General features: G+C 34.6%; 1 protein-coding gene across 1 annotated transcript in view; it reads right to left on the reverse strand.

Annotated features, from left to right (window-relative positions):
- LOC108675217 overlaps positions 1–23,210 on the reverse strand; it is a 32,853-nt gene extending 9,643 nt beyond the window's left edge. The window contains exons 1-3 of the mRNA XM_047883945.1: positions 22,629–23,210; positions 14,064–14,197; positions 2,287–2,367 (exon numbers count right to left, since the gene is read on the reverse strand). Coding sequence (XP_047739901.1) covers positions 2,287–2,367; positions 14,064–14,197; positions 22,629–22,728 — 315 coding nt within the window. The 5' untranslated portion in view covers positions 22,729–23,210. The remainder of the gene's footprint in view (positions 1–2,286; positions 2,368–14,063; positions 14,198–22,628) is intronic.
- Positions 23,211–23,486: the final 276 nt, after the last annotated feature.

Raw genomic sequence — 23,486 nt, forward strand, 5'->3', positions numbered from 1 at the left:
TTTACTGAGGCAAGTTCTAATCTTCAATAATCAGATTGTAGCGGCGGAATGTTTTAGGTTCATGAATTTCTGGCAAGAAAAGCTTCAGTTTTTTTCCGAATTCCAATCAAGTGAGATTAAAATCAAATCCCGAGTTTTTCATAACGCTCATGAAAATGAGACGATACTATGTAAATATTTTGTATAGAAGAAAAAATAGTAATGAAATAAGCATATAACATGTTTATATGGCATTTATATATTAAACCTCCACCTTATCATTTAAATTTTCTTATTTACCTTTCCTTATTTTCACTACTAAAATATTCAAATAAATGCGTTTAGTTTCACGCTAATTCTCTGAATGTGATGGACGTGAATTTTACTTGATACAATTATCGCAAATTTAATTTTACTTGCATGTTATTCTATAGATGACAGGATATCTAAATGTGTAGACACAAAGCATTAATACGATCGTGATCAATAAACATGATAAATGTTCCATGCTTAAATTTTGTCATTGATTCCGAGTCCGTCAAAATACACCGAACCCCGTCCACTTCCACAAAGCCAGACAAATTGCAGGATTTAGAATGTCCACGAGCAAAAAAAAACGCACAGTTTCTTTTCTCGTGAACGGGTCCACAAGATAGGAGATCTCAGTGATGTGACGTGAGACTTGACTGCTGAACCAGCGACCCAAAATGTCGGTTTAACTTCAAAGCTAAAATTAGAGGTTTCCGCGAGTGCTGAAATTAAAGTTTCTGTTCAGAGAATAAATTTAACGGAGAATCCGGGAATCACTGGACACTTGTGGACGGGTTCCGCGTTTTAGAAAGTTAACACTATTTTAAGTGTAATGATTATTGTATTTTTATGGGAACGTATTTATTCGGTTATGAAACTTTTACAAAGTCAAATAGATAAGCAAAAAATGTAATGGCCATCTAATTATTCATTCAAAATTTTATTGTGTTGGGATCAATTTTAATTTTTAACTTAATACAGTCATAGATCTTTATTTCGGTTAAACAGTTCTAAGTTCAGAGAAAATAAATAAAGAACGACTTAATTTTTTTAATACTGATTTTGCTTGTAGGTTACTTATGCGCACAAAAACAATTATTTTTTATTTTTTATTTTTATCGGTAATAAACTTTACTAATAAGTACTACTTACTAATAAACTTAATAAACTGTACTTAAAAATCACAAGATGAATAGTTCGCGTATAGTATAACAAAATGTAATGAATTAAAAATATAAATCAACTACCAATAAGACATTTTTTTATTGTGCTAATTTCACTACGACCAGCTTCCACTTACTTTTATGGCGGCCATCGATCATGTAATGGCCTAAAATCTGAGCGGGACTTTAAGCGATACTTACCGCAATAAAGGTTATAATGGCAGCCTAGCTTTTTAATGTATTTTGTTATCAATAATGGCCGGTATGAAGTTGCTACCAGTGAAATCGATGTCAGATAATGGCATCCTAGCTTTTAAATGCATTTTGTTATCAATAATGGCCGCTATGAAGTTGCTACCAGTGAAATCCATGTCATAAAATAATATCCTGTCGTGGATCCTTGAAAATATTTCATTTGCTTCACTCTACTCATCATGTATATTATTTCATGTATAAGCTCTAACCATCAACTTTTCTGAGTATACTAGAGTAATTTTAACACAAATTAATTGATCCCAAAGCTTAATTAGAATTTATTTTAAACATTGAAAAGATTTACCAATAAGTGTACTTTTGAACTTCCCCGAAGATTACGATTTAACCCGAAGATTATGACTTACCCCGATGATTACGACTTATCCCTAGATTACGATATACCCAGAAGATCACGATTTATCCTAAAGATTACTACTTACCCCGAAGATTACGACTTACCCCGAGAGTTAAGAAATACCCTGAAGATTACAACTAACCACGGTGATTATGATTCACCCCGAAGATCAAGACTTACCCCCGAGTATTAAGACTTAACACGAAGAATACGACATCCTCCGAAGATTGCCATTTCCCCGAAGATTACGATTAACCCCAAAGATCACGACTTACCCTGAAGATCACGACTTACCCTGAAGATCACGACTTACCCCGAAGATTACGATTTACCACGAAGGTTATCCGATTTATCACGAAGATTAAGACGTACCCCGAAGATCACAATTTACCCCGAAGTTTAATACTTACACCGAAAATTAAGAATCATCATGAAGATTACGGCTAACCCCCAAGCTTACGATTTACCCCCAATTTACGATTTACCCCAAAGATTACTGCTTACCCCGAATCGTTCATCCGTGGCAAAGACAACACGCCCCGAACTCAGCACGTGCAAGTCCCGCTTCCTGATCCAAGACACTTGCTGTAAAAACAAACGATTTTCATTAAATTTAAATGTCAGGAGATTATTCATTCCTATTATTGATAAATTATAGCTCAGTCGAGAAAATTTCAACTTGAGGCTTTGTTACCATGCTGGAAAAGAAAACAATGCTGATAGTGCGCCCTGAAATTTGTTGTTATCGCCGAAATCTCCTGTTATTTTAATATATATATACACTCTTTCGCAAACAATCGACAATAACGAAAAAATCCCAATTTTCAGTTAAAGAGTTCGTGAGGACAACAGGAGCAGCCTAACAGCCAGGTAAAATTCCGAGAAATATCACGATTCAACATTTTTTTAATAAATTGAGTGCGACATTACCCACCAGATTGCCTAAAAACAGCCAAGTCCGCGGATAAAAAGGCCTATAATTAAAAAAATACTAGTAAATTTGTAGGTTCCGGTGAAAAAAAAAAATTTATTTTTTCGTACTTCTTAAAATTTAATGAGGTACGTATAGTCCTGCCAACAGATATTTTGGTCGACAGATGCAACTGACAAAACCTAATTCGCGGAATTTGTCCGGAAAAAAGACTCTGCAACATACCGGTGCGTCGTGCCACACTCAAAGTGTTCATTACTTAATGGTGTTATTGAAAGATATTATATTTGCACCTTACTATCGTGGGCAGAAAATATTAAGCGATAGCAACTAAAATCGTTTCGATCACTAAAGTTTTTTCCTAAACAACTATCTGCCGTCAAATAAAGTAATTAATGCGAAAATCAAATTTTTGAGAGACTGCTTGAGAAGCTTCATTGCCCTGCAAATGTTCCGTTCAATTAAAAAAAATATCAAATTATAGCCCTGAATTAAGACTCAATGAATTTTAATTTCTCTCAATGTATTAAGAGGAAAGCAGAAATAAGATATTTTTTAACATTATTTGAAGAATACGTCTTCATAAAAAAGGGATCTTTTCGACGACGATCAATAAGTCTCATGAAAATGTAACAATCATGTACTGTAAGTTCATATTATGATTATAATAATAAGGCCAAGTTATACGATAATAATGACATTTCGGATTGATTTGTGCGGGTCATTTAACATTCCAAATCTCTTCAGTATTTTTTCCATAATAGCTTTCTCTTCACGGCAGGAGAAATTGATATATTTCACATCATAGCTGGCTATTTTAAGTACATGATACACATTGCTTCTTTGCATAACATTTCTTTATATTGCCCTACGAACATGACGGTAGTTTATGACAATCATGAAATGATAACAAGATTGACATATCATCGTCTTGCACATCATTTTTATAGTAATATAATATAATATAACTATAATTAACGCATCCTAAGCAGATTAACGATCGCATACTTCGTAAAATATGCAACGCAGCCTTCATGGTCGCGGAGTATGCAAGTTACATCGAAGTTGCCATGGAGCCACGACTCTCATGTAACTTTCCAGATAAAATCTTTGTAATTATGCAATGTTGAGCCAACCTGACCATGAAGCTCTTTGGCTATCCTCCTGAGCTGTCTTGTTAGAGAAAAAAGAGCATCAATCCAAATGGAGAACAAATTGTTGCGTGCCTACGGAGATGGATTGCAAACTGATTGTTCAACAATTAACGTTAGAATTACATGGGAAGTCCTCTCTATTTCACTTCAGTGTTTTTGTTATTTCCATTTTTGGTACTCAAATTAATTTTCACCGACAAAAACATCATCCACATCTCAGTATATTAATAAAAATGTTTTTGTTCCAAATTCTCAAAAATCTTCTAATGAAAATCACCGGAGAAACTCAAATAAACTTCATGAATATTCTATATTTGGTCTAAATTTAATGATTAATGAGTCCTCATTCCAATAAAAAGTTAGGTTTAACTTCACAAATTCTTCAACCAATAAGAGCGTTCAGGGCGTTGGTCTGTTTTCGCACGAAGAGCCCGCTAAAATTTTACGGTAGCTCGGATCGTAAAATCATCGTTCAACCGAGCCCATAATTGATCTTTACGACGTGTTTAAATCCAGTGAGTTGTTGAATCCCAAGCATAACACGAAGTTGAGGTCGACTTCTTCCTCTCATATTTTGGTGCATCGAAATGTTTTCATTTTCGTTAATGGACCTCCTTTATACTTTGCAGCTAAACAATAATATCTGCTGTACATTAAGATATAAAACAAATCCTTTATTCCTTTATTCAATCGAGAAATAATCAGGAATCAAATTGAAGAGCGATTTACTTGTCTCATTATTTAAACCACTTAAAATTCCATTTCATCTTTAAAGTTTTTTGGGTATATTAATTGCTCCCGGTGCGAATATTGGGACCTAATAAGTTATTTACAATTAGTTATTAACTGTAGCAAATTACCGTGAAGGATACTTGAATCCTGCGTTGAAAAAGTTAGCCTAGTAAGTTTGAAAAAAAATCTGAAAAAATTCCACTTATATTTCCCAAAAAACGTAAGATAAATTTGTGGTCTATTGGACAGCAAACAATTAATTTTGAGCCGAACATCGTTCCAGGAAACTTCAGTTGCTTCTGCGCGTCTCAAATAACCTTAACGAGCGACGCTACCACCGAAACCTTCCCTACCGACAACACTGCGGTGAAGATAACAAAAAAGAAAAATTTCCTCGGAGAGAAAATTTTTATTCGTTTCCAAACTTCCCAAGCAGCAACCCAAGTAATGCTTCACCACTGAGAAAATATTTGTGCCCAGGTGCAGTAATTTTCCATTGTTTACTATAATATTTAATGTACTCATCATTATTTGACGATGACGTGAAAAGGAATTGCTGAAATTAATAATCGCGTCACTTAGTAATCGAGCATTGAACTAAACTGAGTAAGTGTTCTTTTCTACTTCATTTTTCACCACAGCAAACTTTAAATCGAACATAAGCTGTTGTTTGATTTCTATTTTACGGTGCTTCTGTGAATTATTATCCATGAAATTAACATGCCTATTTGTAAAAACAAACACAATTTATTACTTTATTATTCTAATTGTTTCATATTAATGTAGCTCGCAACATTTAAACAATCATTTATAAACTGTTCATTCTAACGAATTAATTTCAAACAAAATTATGCCGAGTGAAAAATTTCACGGCTCGAGCGCTGTGAAAAAACAACAACCACTCTTTTGTTTTTCTATGTGTGTTCGTCACCTTACGCATTAATTAAGTCACACATGGTTAATATTTCTTTAGTTATCTATAACTCCATAGTTAATCTTGGAATATTTCTCCAATTCTTGTTTTTCTTTGGATTTGTTTTAATTTCGAATAAATTTGTGCAGAATGTAAGTTTCTCCTAATTCATAATAGGTTTAACTTATTAAACTACCTTTTAATACTACTTTTTCTTAATGGGCTTCGTGAAACGTCAACATTTTTGTTAAATCGACAGTAAAAAATAAAATAAAACGTTTTGGTTATATGATTTACTTTTTCTTTTATTGGTCGAGGTATAAATGACGAATGAGAAAATAATGTAATTAAGATTCCTGAGTACCAAGGTGTTTGGAGGTATAATTACTTTTTTTTCGCTATGATCGTAAAACATTAACTATATTTTAAATGATTGACAAAAATTGTTCATATATATCATCAAACTTAAGTGACCATCCAAATAAAATCAAACAAGATGCGCATGCAATTCTGCACAATCATCGATCTAGCACAGAAATTCGCATGAATTCAATCCGAATTCCACAATATGCTTTCATTTTCACAATATTCTCATATATCCTCAATAATCTCTAACGTTCGCTCTCGCATTAATTCAACAGAAGAACTAACTACGCCATCTTCGCTCGGCTCCACAATACGACCTGAGCTGTGGTCTCCTCGGATAGTGGAACCTGAGTAAGACGGCGCTGATTCAGATTTCTTCATCCATTCAGCAGCAGATCCGCGTACAGTTTTTGTATATTCCGAGTCCACAGGAACCCTCCAACTAATATGTATTTTAAGATTTGCCTAATATAATAGATGACACCATATTTGATGAACACTTCTGTGGAACAGATATTGTCACCATTTATGCAGAGGACATCCATGCTTTAATAACTTAGCTGCTCAGTGAAATTTCCCTCCCAAGGAGCGCTGCGTTAGTTACAAGTGCTATTTGTTTTCCAATTACATGGCCAAAAGACAATTTTTCAATGATGAATGACCATTGAATTATATCACTGTTTATATATTTGTGAGAGATTTTTGTATCTTTCTTGAAGCATGGCGCTGTAAATATAGAGGCGGTCATCAGCAAACTTAACGAAATAGAAAAAAAAACGTTTCAATACGCGTATATTATTTTTCATTTTGAGCCCTGCCTCGAAATTTTATTCGTAGAGGACAAGTCTAAAGGTATTATTGAATGAAACAGCAGTTCGGGGTTTGAATCATCATTCTCTTATTTTAAATTTCGCATATTTATTTTTGTTCGCGAAATAAAGAACCATAATTTTACTAATTTATTGAAAGTAGTTACGAAGGAATTTCTTAATCAATATGGGTTTGAACGGGTCATCCTAAAACTAAACTAACTATTTTATGACCATTCATAACTCGAATCAGGATTGAAGGATTCAGAATAATGCGATTCTGAATAACGTGATTACCATATGTTAGGTATTATCATTCTATTACTATAGTGACAATGGAATGAGCTGCTAATAGTCTTTTCAAATAAGCAACTTCGTGGGAAAAAGGAACATTCAAAATGTAAATTTTCATCAAAAAATGACAACCTACTGCCGTAACTTGCATGCATTCTTCTAGAGAATATGCTGTTCTTAATTGAATATTATACTGAAATTACGATATGGCTGGACTTACAGCATATTCCGGTAATAATATTTCCTGTATTGCCTGTTCCGGCTATAATATTTCCTGTTCCGGTTATAATATTTCCTGTATTTTCTGTTCCGGTTATATAATATTATCTGTATTTCCAATAATGCACATAGAGTTGCGTGGAAACCTCACAGTACAGTGTACACAGTACAGTGTGCAATGCACAGTGTACACATACCCGCATAGCCCTCCAGTTCTGCCTGCAAGGTCGCTAGTTAGTTTGTGGACGCGGCGCAGTTGCTGGCGCTGTTATCGATGAAATTCAATAACAGAAATTATCGGAGATTCCAATGAAAATAGGGTCTCCAACGGTCCTAATAATTCATTTCCGGTGCATTTATCTATATTCACATTTTAAGAATCAATTAATGGAGAGTTGATATAGTGGTTACAGCAAATTGTCATGAATAGAATAATTTTTTTTAATATTGTATTTAGATATCTAATCCACATACGATCTACCAAGTTAAATTTAATATCATTTATGCAATTTTCGTAAAATTTTTAATTAATAATAGTACAGATTAGAAGCACGGAAAATTAAAAAAAATATAACTCAGTACTCACGGCAGTGAGTGATAGAGAGCGCATTTTCTCGTGCATATATCAGTTTTCATTGCGATTAGTATAGTGCATTAGAGCTAGAGATGTCGTATCTTCGATACAGGCATGCCCGCTTCTTAAAATCGACGAAAACGTGAAGTCACGGACGGACAGACGGACGGACAGACAGACAGACAGACAGACAGACAGACAGACAGACAGACGGACAGACGGACATGGCGAGCACAATAGTGCATTTTTTCTATAAAGAGAAAATGAGCTAAAAACTAATGATTCTCGCTTGTTTCATTTCAGGGCCATACTGTAAAAATATTCTTAAATATTTTTCTTAATGGACAATCAATTTTTATTCATGTTCTGCATGGGTGCATAAAGTTTTTGGGTCTGAGCTGAGTGGCACTTTAGTCAAGCTAATTAATTTAGGCCGCAGATAAAAATCATTCTTCTTGTTATTCATCTAGCCTGATGATACGCGCCTCTGAATTCTCAAGAGAAGTATCGACTTTAAGCAATAAATCATTTGTATTGAACGATAAATTGCTTTTAATACGAAACTGAGAAATCTTTGTCATTTGAAGTCAATAACTTGAAGTTTTATGCAACCCAAGTTTGTTTTGAGATTACACGTGGAGTTTCATTACGAAAAACTTTAGATGAAATTGAAAGGTTCGTTAGAAAATTCATGAAACTTCACTGTTCCATGAATTTATTTACAATACATTACAATTGTAAATAAATTTATTATGATTAATACAATTTACATTTATGATTTGAATTAGAATGCAAGGTATATTTATGCCATCAAGTAAAGGCATTCTGTGAAGGTTTGTGTCTCTTGTAATACAAATACATTGGAATGCCAAAGCACCACAGTAAGTTTGGCTCAATGGCCTCACAGCCCCATTCGAGATCCTAATAGTTTCTATACAAGTAATGTTTGAGTGTACAACTGTACATAGTACTAAATTCAGTCCTGCAGTGTGCCGTACTACATGAACGTTTAATTGTTCAATTTAAAGCTGGAGGCTTCAATCACAAAGTAGAAACACTGGTGCTGGATTTAAAATGTGTAACTGTGCAAGATTCGCAGGACCAAATGTTTTAAATATTGTATAGCAGAGTGAGAAATTTATAATTGAGAGAGCAGTTAACTTAATAATCAACAAATTAAAAGTTAAGCTAGCGAAACTAATCTAGCTTTAGAATCGGTGAAAGCTTAATGATCGAGTTTCCCGTCTGTGATCCGGATAATTTGTTTACTATGAAAATTTGTGAACGTCCATTGAAGACAAAATCGTCGTCTTATGTTTCTGCTCACAGCTGGAATAGACCTGGAATTTAAGGTTAAAGCGCACTCCAATGGCTCTTTATTTTTGTTAGGCTATTTTTGCATCCTGAATAATACTGGGTGATTCACGGAAACTTCCTGATTCGAAAGCTGAAAAAAAGGAACTAGTATGGATATCATTACAAATAAATTTTATTGAAAAAAAATTGCCTGAGTTTTTGCATCACTTAGTATTGTAGATGGCATCGGAGAAAATTATTATAAAATTGATCTGCTTCCACTATGTGAAATGATACAGCCTGCCATGGGTTAAGAATAAAAAGACTCAGTTGTACCAATTAGAAAACTTGAATTCTGTACACTTAAGGAATATTACGTTAATTTAGCCATATAATACCATGACTTTTGAGAAATAATGACACGGAATCATTTTATTTCGGACAAACACTCTAAATAAAACGCGAGTTCCGTCATCCTAATCTGCGTTGATCGAGCGTCTCGAGACTCTACGTTAACAGGACTTGGCGCATCGCTGAGGGAGGCTCTCCATCAATGAGCAGTAAAGACTGCCACCGCCAGACCCGGCATCAATATTACCGTCATCTGTACAGGAGAAGCACTGCACCGCTCTTGCTTCGCGCGAAGCTAAACCCCTGCTCTTACTTTGGCTGGCAAGAACGTTGGCAGAGCCTTGCATCTGCAAGATCTTACTTATGGGTGGGGTACGAAATTAAGCTCATATGTTGGCAGAGCCGTGCGTCTACAAGCTCTTACTTACTGGTGAGGCTCGAATTCAAGCTATTTTTATGAATATAAATTAGTATTTTAGCGTGTTTTTACGTCGGCAACCATTCCTTCATAACACTGATGAGCTAGAAATTTTTTATTAGTGGTGAGGTTAAAAGTCAACTCGTTTATCAGCAACCACTTGCTTATTGTTAGAGTGGAAGACAGATCTTACAAAAGCAAACTATCTTCATTTTATACATAATATTCGGAATCATAAAAAGCCAGTAGTCAAAAATCGTATATAGTTCCTCAATAACGAATATTTTTTCGAGTCATAAATTAATTTTTAACGCTCATGTCAAAGCAATTACTGGGCGTTCTCTCTTAAGCGCTTTTTACTTCTTAATATTTCTCAAGCATAAGAGCGGTGCCAATATCCAGGCACAGCTTCGGATTTTTCAGCCATAAATTAAATTGAAAATTAGCTTTGCCCTCGAAATTTCATTACCGGACAGTGGCAATCTGCTTCAACACTTCAATATAATTTATCAGCCCTTGAGTCTTGGATTGATCAGACCGAAATCGTTAACGTGGCCTAATGGTCTGAATCGGAGAGATAGAGTATTTTATCGCGGCTCTAAAATGTAGAGGACATTTTTTTGTTTAATTGAAAGATTAGCTTCGCAAAATAACCATAATTAATGCACACTGCAGAATTTTTGTTCTGAAATTATGATTAAATAAATAAAATTACACATATGCACTGAAATGCCTACCAACATTTAATTAATAACAAAAATTAATTACTCCTAAAACAAAAATTTGTAGCATTATGCATGCATGATCCTCCTCCAAATAAAAATACTCGACTTACAAAAAGAGATTATAATGAGATTTGCACAATTTTCAGCTCCTGGCGGGTAGTGAAAATTTACTTATGTAATATCTTTTTCTACTGGGTAGGTGGGTTAGCTATATATAATAAATGCATACAACATGCTCTTCCCATTAACATTAAATACTCATTTCACCCGTAAAAGCATTAAAAACTGTGCTAAAGCGACCCGTTGCTGAAGCGCTCTCCAAAAGAAGCGGATAAATTCTTGTAGCGCGAATATAGCAAGTAACTTTCAGACAATCCTATGCCTGAAGCAGGAATAATGTGAAATGAAAACATTTTCATCGCCTAATCATTTATCAAAATTACATTTGGATAAATGTTCTCTCATTTTTGGGGTAAAATGTAACACACTTGGGACGATATGGAGGTACCTTTTATTAAAGGGGTACATGGCAATCGCCACAATTCATGGCAATGTAATAATTAAGTTAATTTTATAAGAGAATACTTTTCTGAAGCCGCGCAATACGGCGATATTCTAGTTGCAATCGCGCCACATGTTTTCTAAAACTCATTGCAGGTGATGACGCAAGGTTTTGATCCTCATGCAATCTTTTTTCAGGAAATACAGAATACACAAATACACAAAGATTTGACGTCGTCGTGTGTGGACCTGTATAATTTTTATTGGTAATTACAAATACCTCATTAGTGCAGTTAGATCATCAAGCGATTAGAATAGGCTATAAAAAATTATTCCCTATCAACTTCCGTATTCCATTAAATCGGTAATGAAATTAAGTTAAACTAGGCGTACAAACGAGAGAAAAAACGCTCATCCATTAAAGCAATTGAATTGCTTCCTGAAATAAATAAAATTTCTGCAGCTGATTTCCATCCAATATCTATTTAATATTTTTTTCCGACTCTAAAGCGTGCAAGCGGCGCCGATATTCCAGGATGGATAATAAAATGCCTTAATGAGATGCCTGAGCACTCGCCTAAAAGTCTTTGCAATTAAGTAATTGAATTAAAGATGCAAGCTAAATACTGCAGAAATTACACCGTAGGCGCTAACAGCTCCTGCTCATTTGAGGCCACAAATGCGTCAAAACAATTTTATTGTTATTCCGGAACATAATTAAGATCAAATGAAAATGGGCTTGCATTAAATAAATATATGCTTGCATTAATTAAATATATGCTTGCATTAAATGAATGTATGCTTGCATCCATTTGCAAATGACCAATAATTTGTAAGTCGAAGTTATTTGCAAGTCTCGAAAAATCAAAAATATTATTTTATTTATTCTGTAATGGCCATCATAATAGCTGAGCAGAATCTAATTCGAGTGCGCTTAAAATCTCTTATGTTCTTTTTAGTTAAATGCATACCGGTCTTTAAAGATGTTTTTCTCAAATTACATGCCCTAAAATGATTATTCCGATGATTTATATTGCATCATATATGACATATCATTACACTAAATGCTCCATATTGTACATAATCCACCATCAATTCAATATAGAAATAAAATATGACAATGTTTTCATTTCTCCGGTCAAAATTTTTATTTATTTATTTTTTTTTTTGCATTTCCCTCATTCGTGTGATCCTGGGAAATCTGTTACTCTACATGCGATCATCTTAGGGGGAAATTGATATATTCTAATTTTGATGTCAGAGTTCTTTCGAATTTTCTAGTAAATAATAGATTCTCTCTTATTTTACTCCAATGTTTCAGGGGTTTCGTTCGCTCCACTGAGCTGCAAGAGTCTCAGTGTCAGTGCCCAAGACAACATAGATTGATGTTGCGATGCAAACGCGGACGTTTTCTACATAAATCCCTGAATCCTTGTGAGGAACATTGCCGGGTATTTTGATGTTCCCTCTTAGCGTGAAATTGTTGCAGCATGAATTGGTGCTCCTGTAAAATTCTGTAAAATAATACTACATTTTCGAATATACAGAATAATAACTATCAGAAAATAGAGCATATAATAAGTATATCGGGGAGGGTCGTTTGTTATTCTAGTTAATAATAAATTAATAGTTAATTTAACGATAATGATAAGTTTATTCGTTACTGAGATCGTCTTTACTCACCAGCAACAGCGGGTTAGGTTACTTGTTGCGGTAAAGGTTTAACATTAGCTTTACCTATTTACATATAATTCCACAAATATTGTCATATCAGATAATAAGAAACGATTATTACCTTGCAAGTCAACTCCAATTAGAGCCATGAGGAGAAGTTGTCCTCGCACCGTATTTTCAATTGGCTACTTTAGTCTAAATCTATCATTTGGTTCAATATAGAGAGCAGTGTTCTAATAAATCATAAATATTCAAAATCAAGACCAAAATTTTGGGGCTGTAATTTTAGAGAAATAGACAAGCATGAATGAATGTTCAATGGTATTCTACCAACGCCTTGCTGTCTAAATTCCAAAGAACACAAATTAAAAATCATGAAACAAACGCTTCAGTCATGTATAATGTTCAGTCATGAATGAATGTTCGAAGGTATTCTACCAACACATTGCATTCTAAATTCCACAGAATACAAATTAAAAAGCATGAAACAAACGCTTCAGTCATGTATAAAAAGGTTAAGGTTAGTCTTTGAAAAGCATACTTGCCAGCCCCATTGCAGACTTTCAGCCCTACAGCCTAATTCGCCTAGGGAATCAAGATCAAAAGCGTCATTGCAGGAGCATGAAGTGCCAGTAGGCGAAGTCAAGGTACGAGACTCAATCATGGATCAAAGTGAAGTACAATGCACTCAGAGATATTTATGGGCCAGATTGTACAAATTGTGACACATCTTCTGCATCTGGCACTGGTATTTCTTTATGTCGAAAGGAAACTGGGTCAGGATCACCCAGGCATGGACAAAAAGTGCAACGCTTTTTAAACAAAATCTTTAAATGATATGAGTGTAACATATGCCAGCGAGGCTTGCAGTTAGCTGGGATGATGGTCACATCAAGTCTTCTACACCGAACGGAATTCCAAAATTAATTATGGACATGATGATTTAAATCGATTTCAGCAAGTGCGATTAATTAATCAGGTTTGAAAGTTTAATTGGGAAAATTCTGTTCGTTCCATAAAACGAATAGAAAATTCATCATATGGAATTGAATGAATGACATAACGACCATCATAAGCAAGATTTGAGAAAATATCTGAAAATTTATATAATCAGCTTACTGCTTACTGTTATAATTATATATAATATAATTATATAATCTGCTTACTTTAAAATAAATACAATTTTAAAAAAATAATCCCGCTTTTATTGAACCCGTGAGGCTTCACCTGAACAGGATTTTATATAAAGCGCTTCATTGAATATTATTTTAGCAATGAATAATGTATTCTCAAAAGCTTAAAACCAAATGCAGTTTTTACTGACCGCTTCATCTCCAAGTGAAGCCACCCTGCAGTGGAGGTAGGCGGTGTGGCTCTGCGCGGTGGTGATGTTGCGGGGGCCGGGCGATAGGAAATACGGAGCTGCAGCAACCTCAGAGTAGCCCGACACGACCACGTCTGGCGGTGAAGAAACGGATAATGTAGAAAATTAAGTGATTGAGTAGGATGAAATACGGTGCAGCTGCAACCTCGGAGTAGCCCGACACGACCACGTCTGGCGGTGAAGAAACGGATAATGTAAAAAATATAACTCAGTACTCACTACAGTGAGTGATAGAGAGCGCATTTTCTCGTCGACGAAAACGTGAAGTCACGGACGGACAGACAGACGGACGGACGGACGGACGGACAGACGGACATGGCGAGCACAATAGTGCATTTTTTTCCATACATGAGAAAATGCGCTAAAAATTAAGTGATTGAGTGGCACGAAATACGGTGCTGCAACAACCTCGGAGTAGCCCGACACGACCACGTCTTTTTCTTCAACTAATTTATTGATCGGTCTTGAAGTATGTGTTTGAAATAATACAGTAATTTGACGTAAATGCACTATGGTGAAAGTAACAAATAGTCATACATAAACAAAGGGAAATATTAATCCTTATATGGAAGAACATACAATTTACTCGATTAAATTTTTAAACTATAACTAAATTCTTCAAGAGCGAGATTGACTGAAATGCAAACAAGAAAAAGCCCCACTCAACCGAAGACCATTTTGAAGCAGAAGTCGAACGCGGGCCGCGTGAATTAGAGCTCGTAATTTAAACATTAAATTCTCCAGGAACAAGGAGCAGTGATTTCAAAATATTCAGGTTTTCTCTCGATATGATTCGAAATATTAAAGGTTCTATTTCATAGAAAAATTAATAATTTTTTAAAGTGAAAGAAAAAAGTATTTCTATGGGTTTCTCATTAATTGAATTAAGGAATAGCCAATTGAATGAAATTTACTAGTAAGTTCAGGAAAATGTGAAGTTTATTTGAATTTATTAATATTTTTCAACAATTCTCCCGTTCGAAGTACAATAGTTACTCTCAACCGCATCAATAAACATTTACATAGCTCGCATTGGAATTAATTAAGAATTAGCTTGTTCATAGCTAGCAATTACCACAATTATTCACTCATTAAGAGTTCTTTCCTGGCATTCAAATAGACTTTTTTTATTATTATACGTCACAAGGAAAATTTAACCATCAAATAAACATTAAATTACATATATAAAGTTTTATTAATATTTCACCATGAAATAGAACGTTTATATTGGCTGAAAGTTATCAAGATATGTCCTCAGATTATATTACACTCGGCGCATATTTATGAAAACCACAGATTACATTGACAATTTTTAGCGATTTATAATTATTGAACGGTATGCTTTCTGTACGAGAATTAGTTCCAGGCCGCGAGCATCGGTACGGTAGCCAATCATAGTTGATTCTGTTCACACCGACTTGTTTCATTTATATTTCTCAATTAATTTTATTAAATTTAAATTTCATAGAAGTGATAATTTTTGGAACAGTTATTGAATAACATTGATGACATGAATATTGTTCACATCATAGCAGCAACACGCATCATCAATAAAACGATAATGAACGACCATTTATTAACAATCTGAAAGATTTTAAGAAAATATTTATTGGTTAAATAAAGTATCGTTTCTGTTTATTCCCGACTTCACTTTATTTTGAACCTTTGAAGTTATATTTAACAACGCGAAACAAATCGCTCCAATTATTAATGCAGTGAATATAAAATATTATATGTAGACGGCAAAAATTACTCGTATTTTACCCGCAAAAATTTGTCGTGAAAAATCTGTTGGATTAAAGGCTTTCAATGATGGACGTAAAATCGTGAGTTGAATGCTTAAATTCCTATTTAAATCGTTTGCAATTTGCGTCAGAGTTTCAACTGCATTCTATAGGGTAACATGGGGCAGCGAGCCCACTGCGGGTCACGGGCCCATAGCGGGTTTCTCGCTAAGTATGGCAGATATTGGTCCGTGTTCTCTACCGCCGGTCGACAGTTTCACTGTGATGAAGTGTACGGATTTACGTTTTGCTAAGTGTTTGCGTTATTAAGTTCTTTGCGAATAACTGTTTTAGTCCAGATAAAAATTTTTTTGCCGCTAAATAAAGTTTTTTTTCCATTACTATAGATGAAGATTTTGAAATTACTTTGAATTATTTTTTCAAAGTAATATTTATAGGGATAATTTTGAGACCAAGTTTAGACTATTAGCTTTTAAAATAAAATGTTGACACAACATAAATTGAAATGATACCTAGTGGGGGCAACGGGCCCACGCGTGTCACGGGGCAAAGCGCCCATGGTGAAGTCTTGTATTATACATCATTAGATTTGTCTCAATGACCTTTTCAAACTATGACTAGCTTTTTGAATTACAAATTACACTTCATATTGCATGATTTTTTTATTTGCCGCCTCAAGGCAGCAGGTTTAGTTTCTAGTTATGCGTATTTATGACCACTTTTCGAGTTATTGACTCTTGCCTTGCCAAAAGTTGATGTCAGTCAACACCAATGAGCCAAAAGTTGATGAGAGTTTTTATGGTGTTGGCTGAAATCACGATTAGGTACAAAATCTCTGCACATAATATCAGGATTATGGACGAAACTGGAACGAAGTTTTTTTCTGATCAACTAAATATATTTTTTCTAGTCAAGGATACATTTTTTCATGTCAAGGACGAATTTTTTATCGCAACGATATCTTTTTCAAGTCAAGGATATATAATGTTATGTCAATGAAATATTTTTCTTCACGTCAGTGATAGAATTTTTAAGCCAAGAGTATATTTTTTTCAAGTTATGGTCCTTATGGATATGATTTTTGAGTTGTTAATAAATGAATGTCATTTTTTTATTACATTTTTCTTATTTTTAACTGTAAAGTGTTGTTTTATCATTTTTAAACGAAAAATATGCAATTGTGGTAAAGGGACCAAGGGTGGGCGCTTTGCCCCAAGCCCATGGGCCCATTGCCCCAGGGGTGGGGCAATGGGCCCATTTTGACACTTTTTACAAAATAGTGTTTCATAAAAAATTGAATAACTCTATAGGCGTCTAATTCACATCATACATTCCTCATTAGTTGCACCTTTAAACAAAACAAAGAACCACCTCGTATCAATTAAAACTTCATCAAAAATTTAGTTTAAAAAAAGTGGGGGGCGCGCTGCCCCACGTTACCCTATTAGAGCTTGAGCCGCTTCTGATATTATAAATACACTTAACTCGTGTATTAATTTCAAAATAATAAAATATGTTAACCTTGAAATTCATTGTACCTAATTACGCTTTCAAATTGTTACTTTTAACTAAGAATTTTTTATTCGTAGAGAGAATTATTGATTTGACAAGGCTCCTAAATATGGTAATCTTTCTCCCTTTATGTACTTAACGTTTTTTTACCAAAGACACTTTTTGGATTGAAGAATTAAAATTATTTTATAAAATATCATCAAATTTTCCGCGACAGTCTATCATGACTCCATTGTGTTCAGTTTGATGTGTTTAAAATTACGCGTGACTTCTCCGAAGTTCCACGACCTAATGGAAAAAACTTGAGCCATTGAAAGAATTTCTAGAGAAAGGAACAGCGGTTCAAACTCTGTCACTATTAAAGGTCACCTCCAGCCATATTTTTACGACAGGGAATAAGTCACTGAAAATTTCAGGTCAATTCATTCGGAGATGAATTGACAGAATAAATTCTGTGATAACAAAAACCAGGTTAAAAAGTCTCACCAACTAAATATTTTCTCAAGATCTGTATGGATAATAATACAATCCACATAAAATGATTCATTTCCCATATTTGAACTGATCATTTTCAATTATAATATGTCTGTAAGAGTTTTAATTTGAATTGATATAACCACAAAAACTGTGACCCTGACTCTAGTTTCATCGATGACCAGACTTGTGGCTCCAAACATCCGCTCTTACGAAGACCAAAGCAGAACCTAATTGTTCTCAAGCGGTGCGTGAAGCCAAGCTACGAGCCCAACAAAGACGGATAGCTGTAATTTAACTTCTTTTAGGAGCCACGACAGAAAAAAATCGCGAAGCTATCCGCTTTGCTCCTTAACGTTTCCACTGAACAACGACTTCGATCGAGAGCGTTAGAGGTAATGTTTCTCCTGCAAGTGACTCTCATCAGCCGATACAATAGGCACGGAAATTTAATTTTTTCAATACATAACCACGCTAGAAATAATTCTATTCTATGATTTCATTTACGATTATTATAAATTAAGACAACACTTTTTTTCTCGTCGAATTGCCGTTTTTATCGTTTAACGTTAAGTGGAGTGTTTGTTTATGTGAACAGTGTTTTGTATCAATTTGAAAGTAGAACAAATTTCACACCACAACAATACAGCCACAGCCAGATAATTAACACTTGAACAAACATACATACTTACGGCATCATATGTTTAAAAGCTCGTAATACATTATATGTGTAGATGCCTCTCAAGCAATACTATATAGAAAATTTGACAATCATGAAACCAAGCCTCAATTTTACATAAAACGACTTAAATATAAAATAAGTAAAACTTAAAATAAAAAACTTAACCTAGACTTAAAATAAATTTCACCTTTGAAAATACGAAAATATCTGTCTTTGCTCTCTTTAGAACATGTTACGACTCTAAACATTTGCCCCACACTTAAATGTCTTTTGAGAAAAAAAATAATCGTTATGGCCCTGAGAGACATAATTTATGTTCCGCTATGTATGTTATTCATTACTTACATTTTGTTTAGTTTGGGGGTATTCATGGTTTGGTTTGGGTATTCTTGGAAAATCCTCAAAAAATTTTCAAATCACTTCTGCAAATACGAAAAAGATGCATAAGGGAAAAATAAGTAAAATCTGGATGATAAATCTGAATCTGAATAATAAAACTTCGTTATTTGAGTTCGTGTATAGCGTAGCATACTTGTTCATGACAAAAACTTTGTCATGAACAATATAATAAACGTATATATAAACCGTATATATTAAGTATGTTATATATATGTTCTTCAAGTTAGTCCATAATTATAGGCCATTGTACCTTTCTCATAAATAAACATTCACCTTATTATTCAACAACAAAAACTGTACCACAAAATTGGAGAAACATAAGTTTCAGCACATATTTTAAACAAAATCTTCTACGCACGGCAATAAACTAAGCTCGGTTCGAACGTTGTTTTGATCAACCACAGTATCAATTAAGGAAAATTTTTCTCATACAATATATATTTTCAAACTGCATAAAAACAATGTCATGATGACGAAAAGATAAATAGCAAAATGCTGCAGAACTGGCCGTGGCCAAGCTCATCTGTATAAGGCCCATCGAGCTGTCACATTCCGAAAACTTCTCGCTTTCCGGACGATTCGCTGCCATCAACGAAAGTAAGATCCTGTCAGATGATAGAGAAAGATCACCTCTCAAGATCTACGAGATCACTTCAGAAACTTGAAAAAGCTTCCTGAAGTTTGGACTTGTAAGTGTTTGAATAGCCTACATAGCAGAGTGGTCGCATATCCCGACAATGGCTTATGGCTTGCTATGAGAGATTTCACTGTCGTTCTAATCTGCATAAATGTGCTTTATTCCGAAGGATATGTCAACATTACTGAAATCAGATGATGGTTGTTGTGTCACTGAAATGAGGTTTCCAAATTGAGTTCTCTAAATGAGGCCCTGAAATTTTTTACGTTCTGTAAATAATAAAATCAGTATGTTGATCTTATTTGAGTAAGATATTTGGTTTATCAATAAACATAATGTGAAATACTGATTTTTCTAAGCGATGATTGAATACCATAGGATTTTTTTTTTTGAAAGCTGAACGAAACATTATGAAATATTTTACTTTTTCCACTGCCCAACTCAAATTTTTTTTCTTCCGCCCATCGACGGAAACTTTAGCTACGATGGGTTTCCTCTGGCTTCCCATCGACGAAAAAAAACTTTAATTTTCACTCAGTCATCTGCATTTTCATTGATGAACAAATAAAGTCTTGAAAATTCCCACGATGGTGTTTTTTATGCATGTTTTTCTGAAATCCAATAAGCAGTTCGAGAGATCATAGGGCAGCCTGAGACCTCATCAAGAAAGCCGATGATGTACTGAATGACTGAACTTTACTACAGGCAGTTAGGACGATGAAATGGCAGTCAATGATGAGCCATAAATAATAGATTACTCAACTCGACGTCATCAGACAGAAGACTTTGATGGAAATGAAGCCTGTAAAATGTAGGTACCCGTGTTCTTCAATGATGCTTAGCAATGCATGTGTAGTGAAATCATACCGTAAGTTTAACGGCAACACTAGGAGAAATTATTGGGAATGTGGCTAAATAGCGTTATACTTTTCGCCGTTGTGTTGGTTATCTTGACCAAATTTCACCCACCGCAAAATAGCGTTTCTGTTTTCATGCCTACTTCCTGTTGTTACAGTGGTTAAGAAAATTTGTCACTGTAGCTGCGCTATTTGTCCGTCTTGGTTACCAGGTTCACGCTGGCAACGTGGAGTGGTCTGCGTTGACTCACGGGTTCTTTTTAGTGATCAGAGTTTGCGGTTGCGGTGGCCAAGACTCTGTATCATGTATTCAGTTGAAATGTCATTAATTTTATAACCTCAACTACCTGTTTTCATGTCGATTTGTTTGTTGCAACAGTTGTACCTCTCACGATTTCTTTCTGAGTGGCCGGTAAGCTTGTTATCCGATAGTAAAAATTTTGTCTTCCTAGCTTATGCTGCTATAAAGTGCTGCGATAATACTACGCATTAACTGGCTCAATACCAATGGCTGCGATGCAAATTATTTCAATTTGTTCATCTTTCCTCGTGTTCTGATATATCCTCGTGTTCTGGGGAATATATCAATTCTGATATATTCCCCAATTGAGTTGCTCTATTGTTCATGTGATTTTGGGGCAAACTTTCAATTTATTTTCCCGTGCATTTTTAGCGCATTTTCTAATTTATGGAAAAAATGCACTATTGTGCTTGCCATGTCCGTCCGTCCGTCCATCCGTCTGTCCGTCCGTGACTTCACGTTTTCGTCGACGAGAAAATGCACGCTCTGTCACTCACTGCAGTGAGTACTGAATTATATTTTTTGGTTATTTCAGGTGGAAGTGGGTTCAGTATTTCAAGTCTACCTTCGTACCTGGTCCTCCTCTGAATACGAAGGAAAGGTGTCTAGTTTTCCCCATTGGTGAATGCCACAGTAATTGACGCTTAATTTTTGAATTGGACGCTGGCAGCCAATACTTTGTCAAGCTCGACTGTGGTAACAAGCGGATGCGCTTAGGTCTACTGCGTCAGTGTGTCACACTAGTCTCAACGGACATGTTGCGAACCTTCATAGACTGGAAGAAGATACGAAGGAGACGCCAGAACGGCCAAGCATGACTATTGTATTTATTTAATATTAGGCTATTTGTGTTGCTTGGTTTGTGAATGAACTGGTATCAAAATTATTACTTTTTGTGAGTGGGCCATCTAATGGACTTTATTTTTAGCTACTCAATAAAATCTTGAAAGTCTCAACTCTGATCGGATCAGGTTTTAATTCATTTTCACTATCGCGAACCTAATGGACGGATAGCCTACATATATGTTGATAGCTCTTCAGCTAAATATCACTATTTAGACAACATGAGCCATTCACTTTTCTGAGTGGATGCATTTCATAGGACCAGATCTACCACCCTTTTTGAGATCAGAAGAAAATATATTACTTTCTCAATGTTACAACGGAAACAGTTGCATTGCAAAGCATAATATAAGTATTTAAACCTTAATCTATGTGGCATACGACTCAATTCCCCTGTTGATATATTTAGTTAGATATCAATGTACGTTGCCTTTGCTAGGGATATTCTAGTTTACATGAACTCGGTTAAGTTCTCAAGGAACAAATGCATTTTTGAAAGGGAATGGCATAATTCGTTTGATATAAATTCAATACTACCAATATCAATACTACCAATACCAGTAAAACTATATATATAAATAGTTTTTAGGAATCATGTATGAATTCATGAATACAATACATTAGATTCTATGATCAACACTGTCAAGTGTCAGCGATTCCTGTGGGTTGTGCTTTCGACATGCTAACGATTTAAGAATAGCAATATTACTCTACGGACATTACAACCAAAATTAAACTACCTCAAAATTTGATACCCTCTAGTGACACGAAAGTAATATCATTTCGATTAACAATCGTAAAAATAAATACAATTGACAAAGCATGATACGTAATGATAAAAATGAAATATGTTGCTTAAATCCTGAGCATGCATGATCAATGAATTAACTGTGACTTTTCCCTGCAGTTAATCAAGATGCTCAAAAGTTTTAATGTGGATGAACCAATAAATTAAAACAACCCGAGAATATATCGAGCGCAATCATTAGGATTTATGAAATTTTCTTGTAAATTCTGTAATGATATGCTTAATTTTAAATGGCATATAAACTTACCGTCTGCGTAGCTTCTTTGACGATGTCTTTTCAGTGGGGCGACGCTTTTCATTGCGATGAAATACAGGCAGAGTTGTAGAAGTACTTTCAGCCATGCCATGTTATCGGTTGTTACTTTAACATACGATGCAAAAAATCATGAACACTATTATGTTATCATTAAAGTATTTATTTACACAGTATCTTTTTCATTTGAGAAGAAACTAACTAATTGTCTTTTTACATTTCGAATAATCTCATTATTATTTTGTTTCCGAAAAATTTTTCACCACCACGAAAGTTTTCGAGATTATTTAACGAAGTTTATTCGTCTTCATTGAAATATGTTCGCAAGCCTCGATAATAATATTTTTTTACTCCCAGTTAATTTTCTTGCTTTGATTCACAATCTTTTGTTTCATATAATGGATATTTTGTCTTCCATGCGTGCTCATTAATTCACACTTTCATTCAGAAGTTCCGCTAAAGTTAATCTATATTTTCAGGGTTACAATTTTTTCCTGAACTTTCCGAGCGGAACCAATAAATTAAGTATAATAAATCAATTCTTTTAGTTCAGTCGACTCTGGATCTTGATACATCTGAAAAAGATAAAAATTATTATCGTTTTGGCCTTTCAAGAAAACTCAGCTCGATGACGATAAAAAAAAATAAATGTTTTTTCTGGCTTCAGTCCTATGACACTGTTTTTAATCCTGGCATTAAAGAAAATATTGAAGGCTTTTAATAATAAAGACTACCAAAAAGAAATATCCTACAGTCTACTATCTATAAATCCGATTTCCATCGTTCCAGCTTACATCTACATTACGCGCGCGCATCTTCTCCAGGGTATCCTTGAATTGCTGGAGCGAATTG

This window comes from Hyalella azteca, unplaced genomic scaffold (genome assembly GCF_000764305.2).
Source record: "Hyalella azteca isolate HAZT.00-mixed unplaced genomic scaffold, Hazt_2.0.2 contig14089, whole genome shotgun sequence".
Taxonomy (NCBI): Eukaryota; Metazoa; Arthropoda; class Malacostraca; order Amphipoda; family Hyalellidae; genus Hyalella; species Hyalella azteca.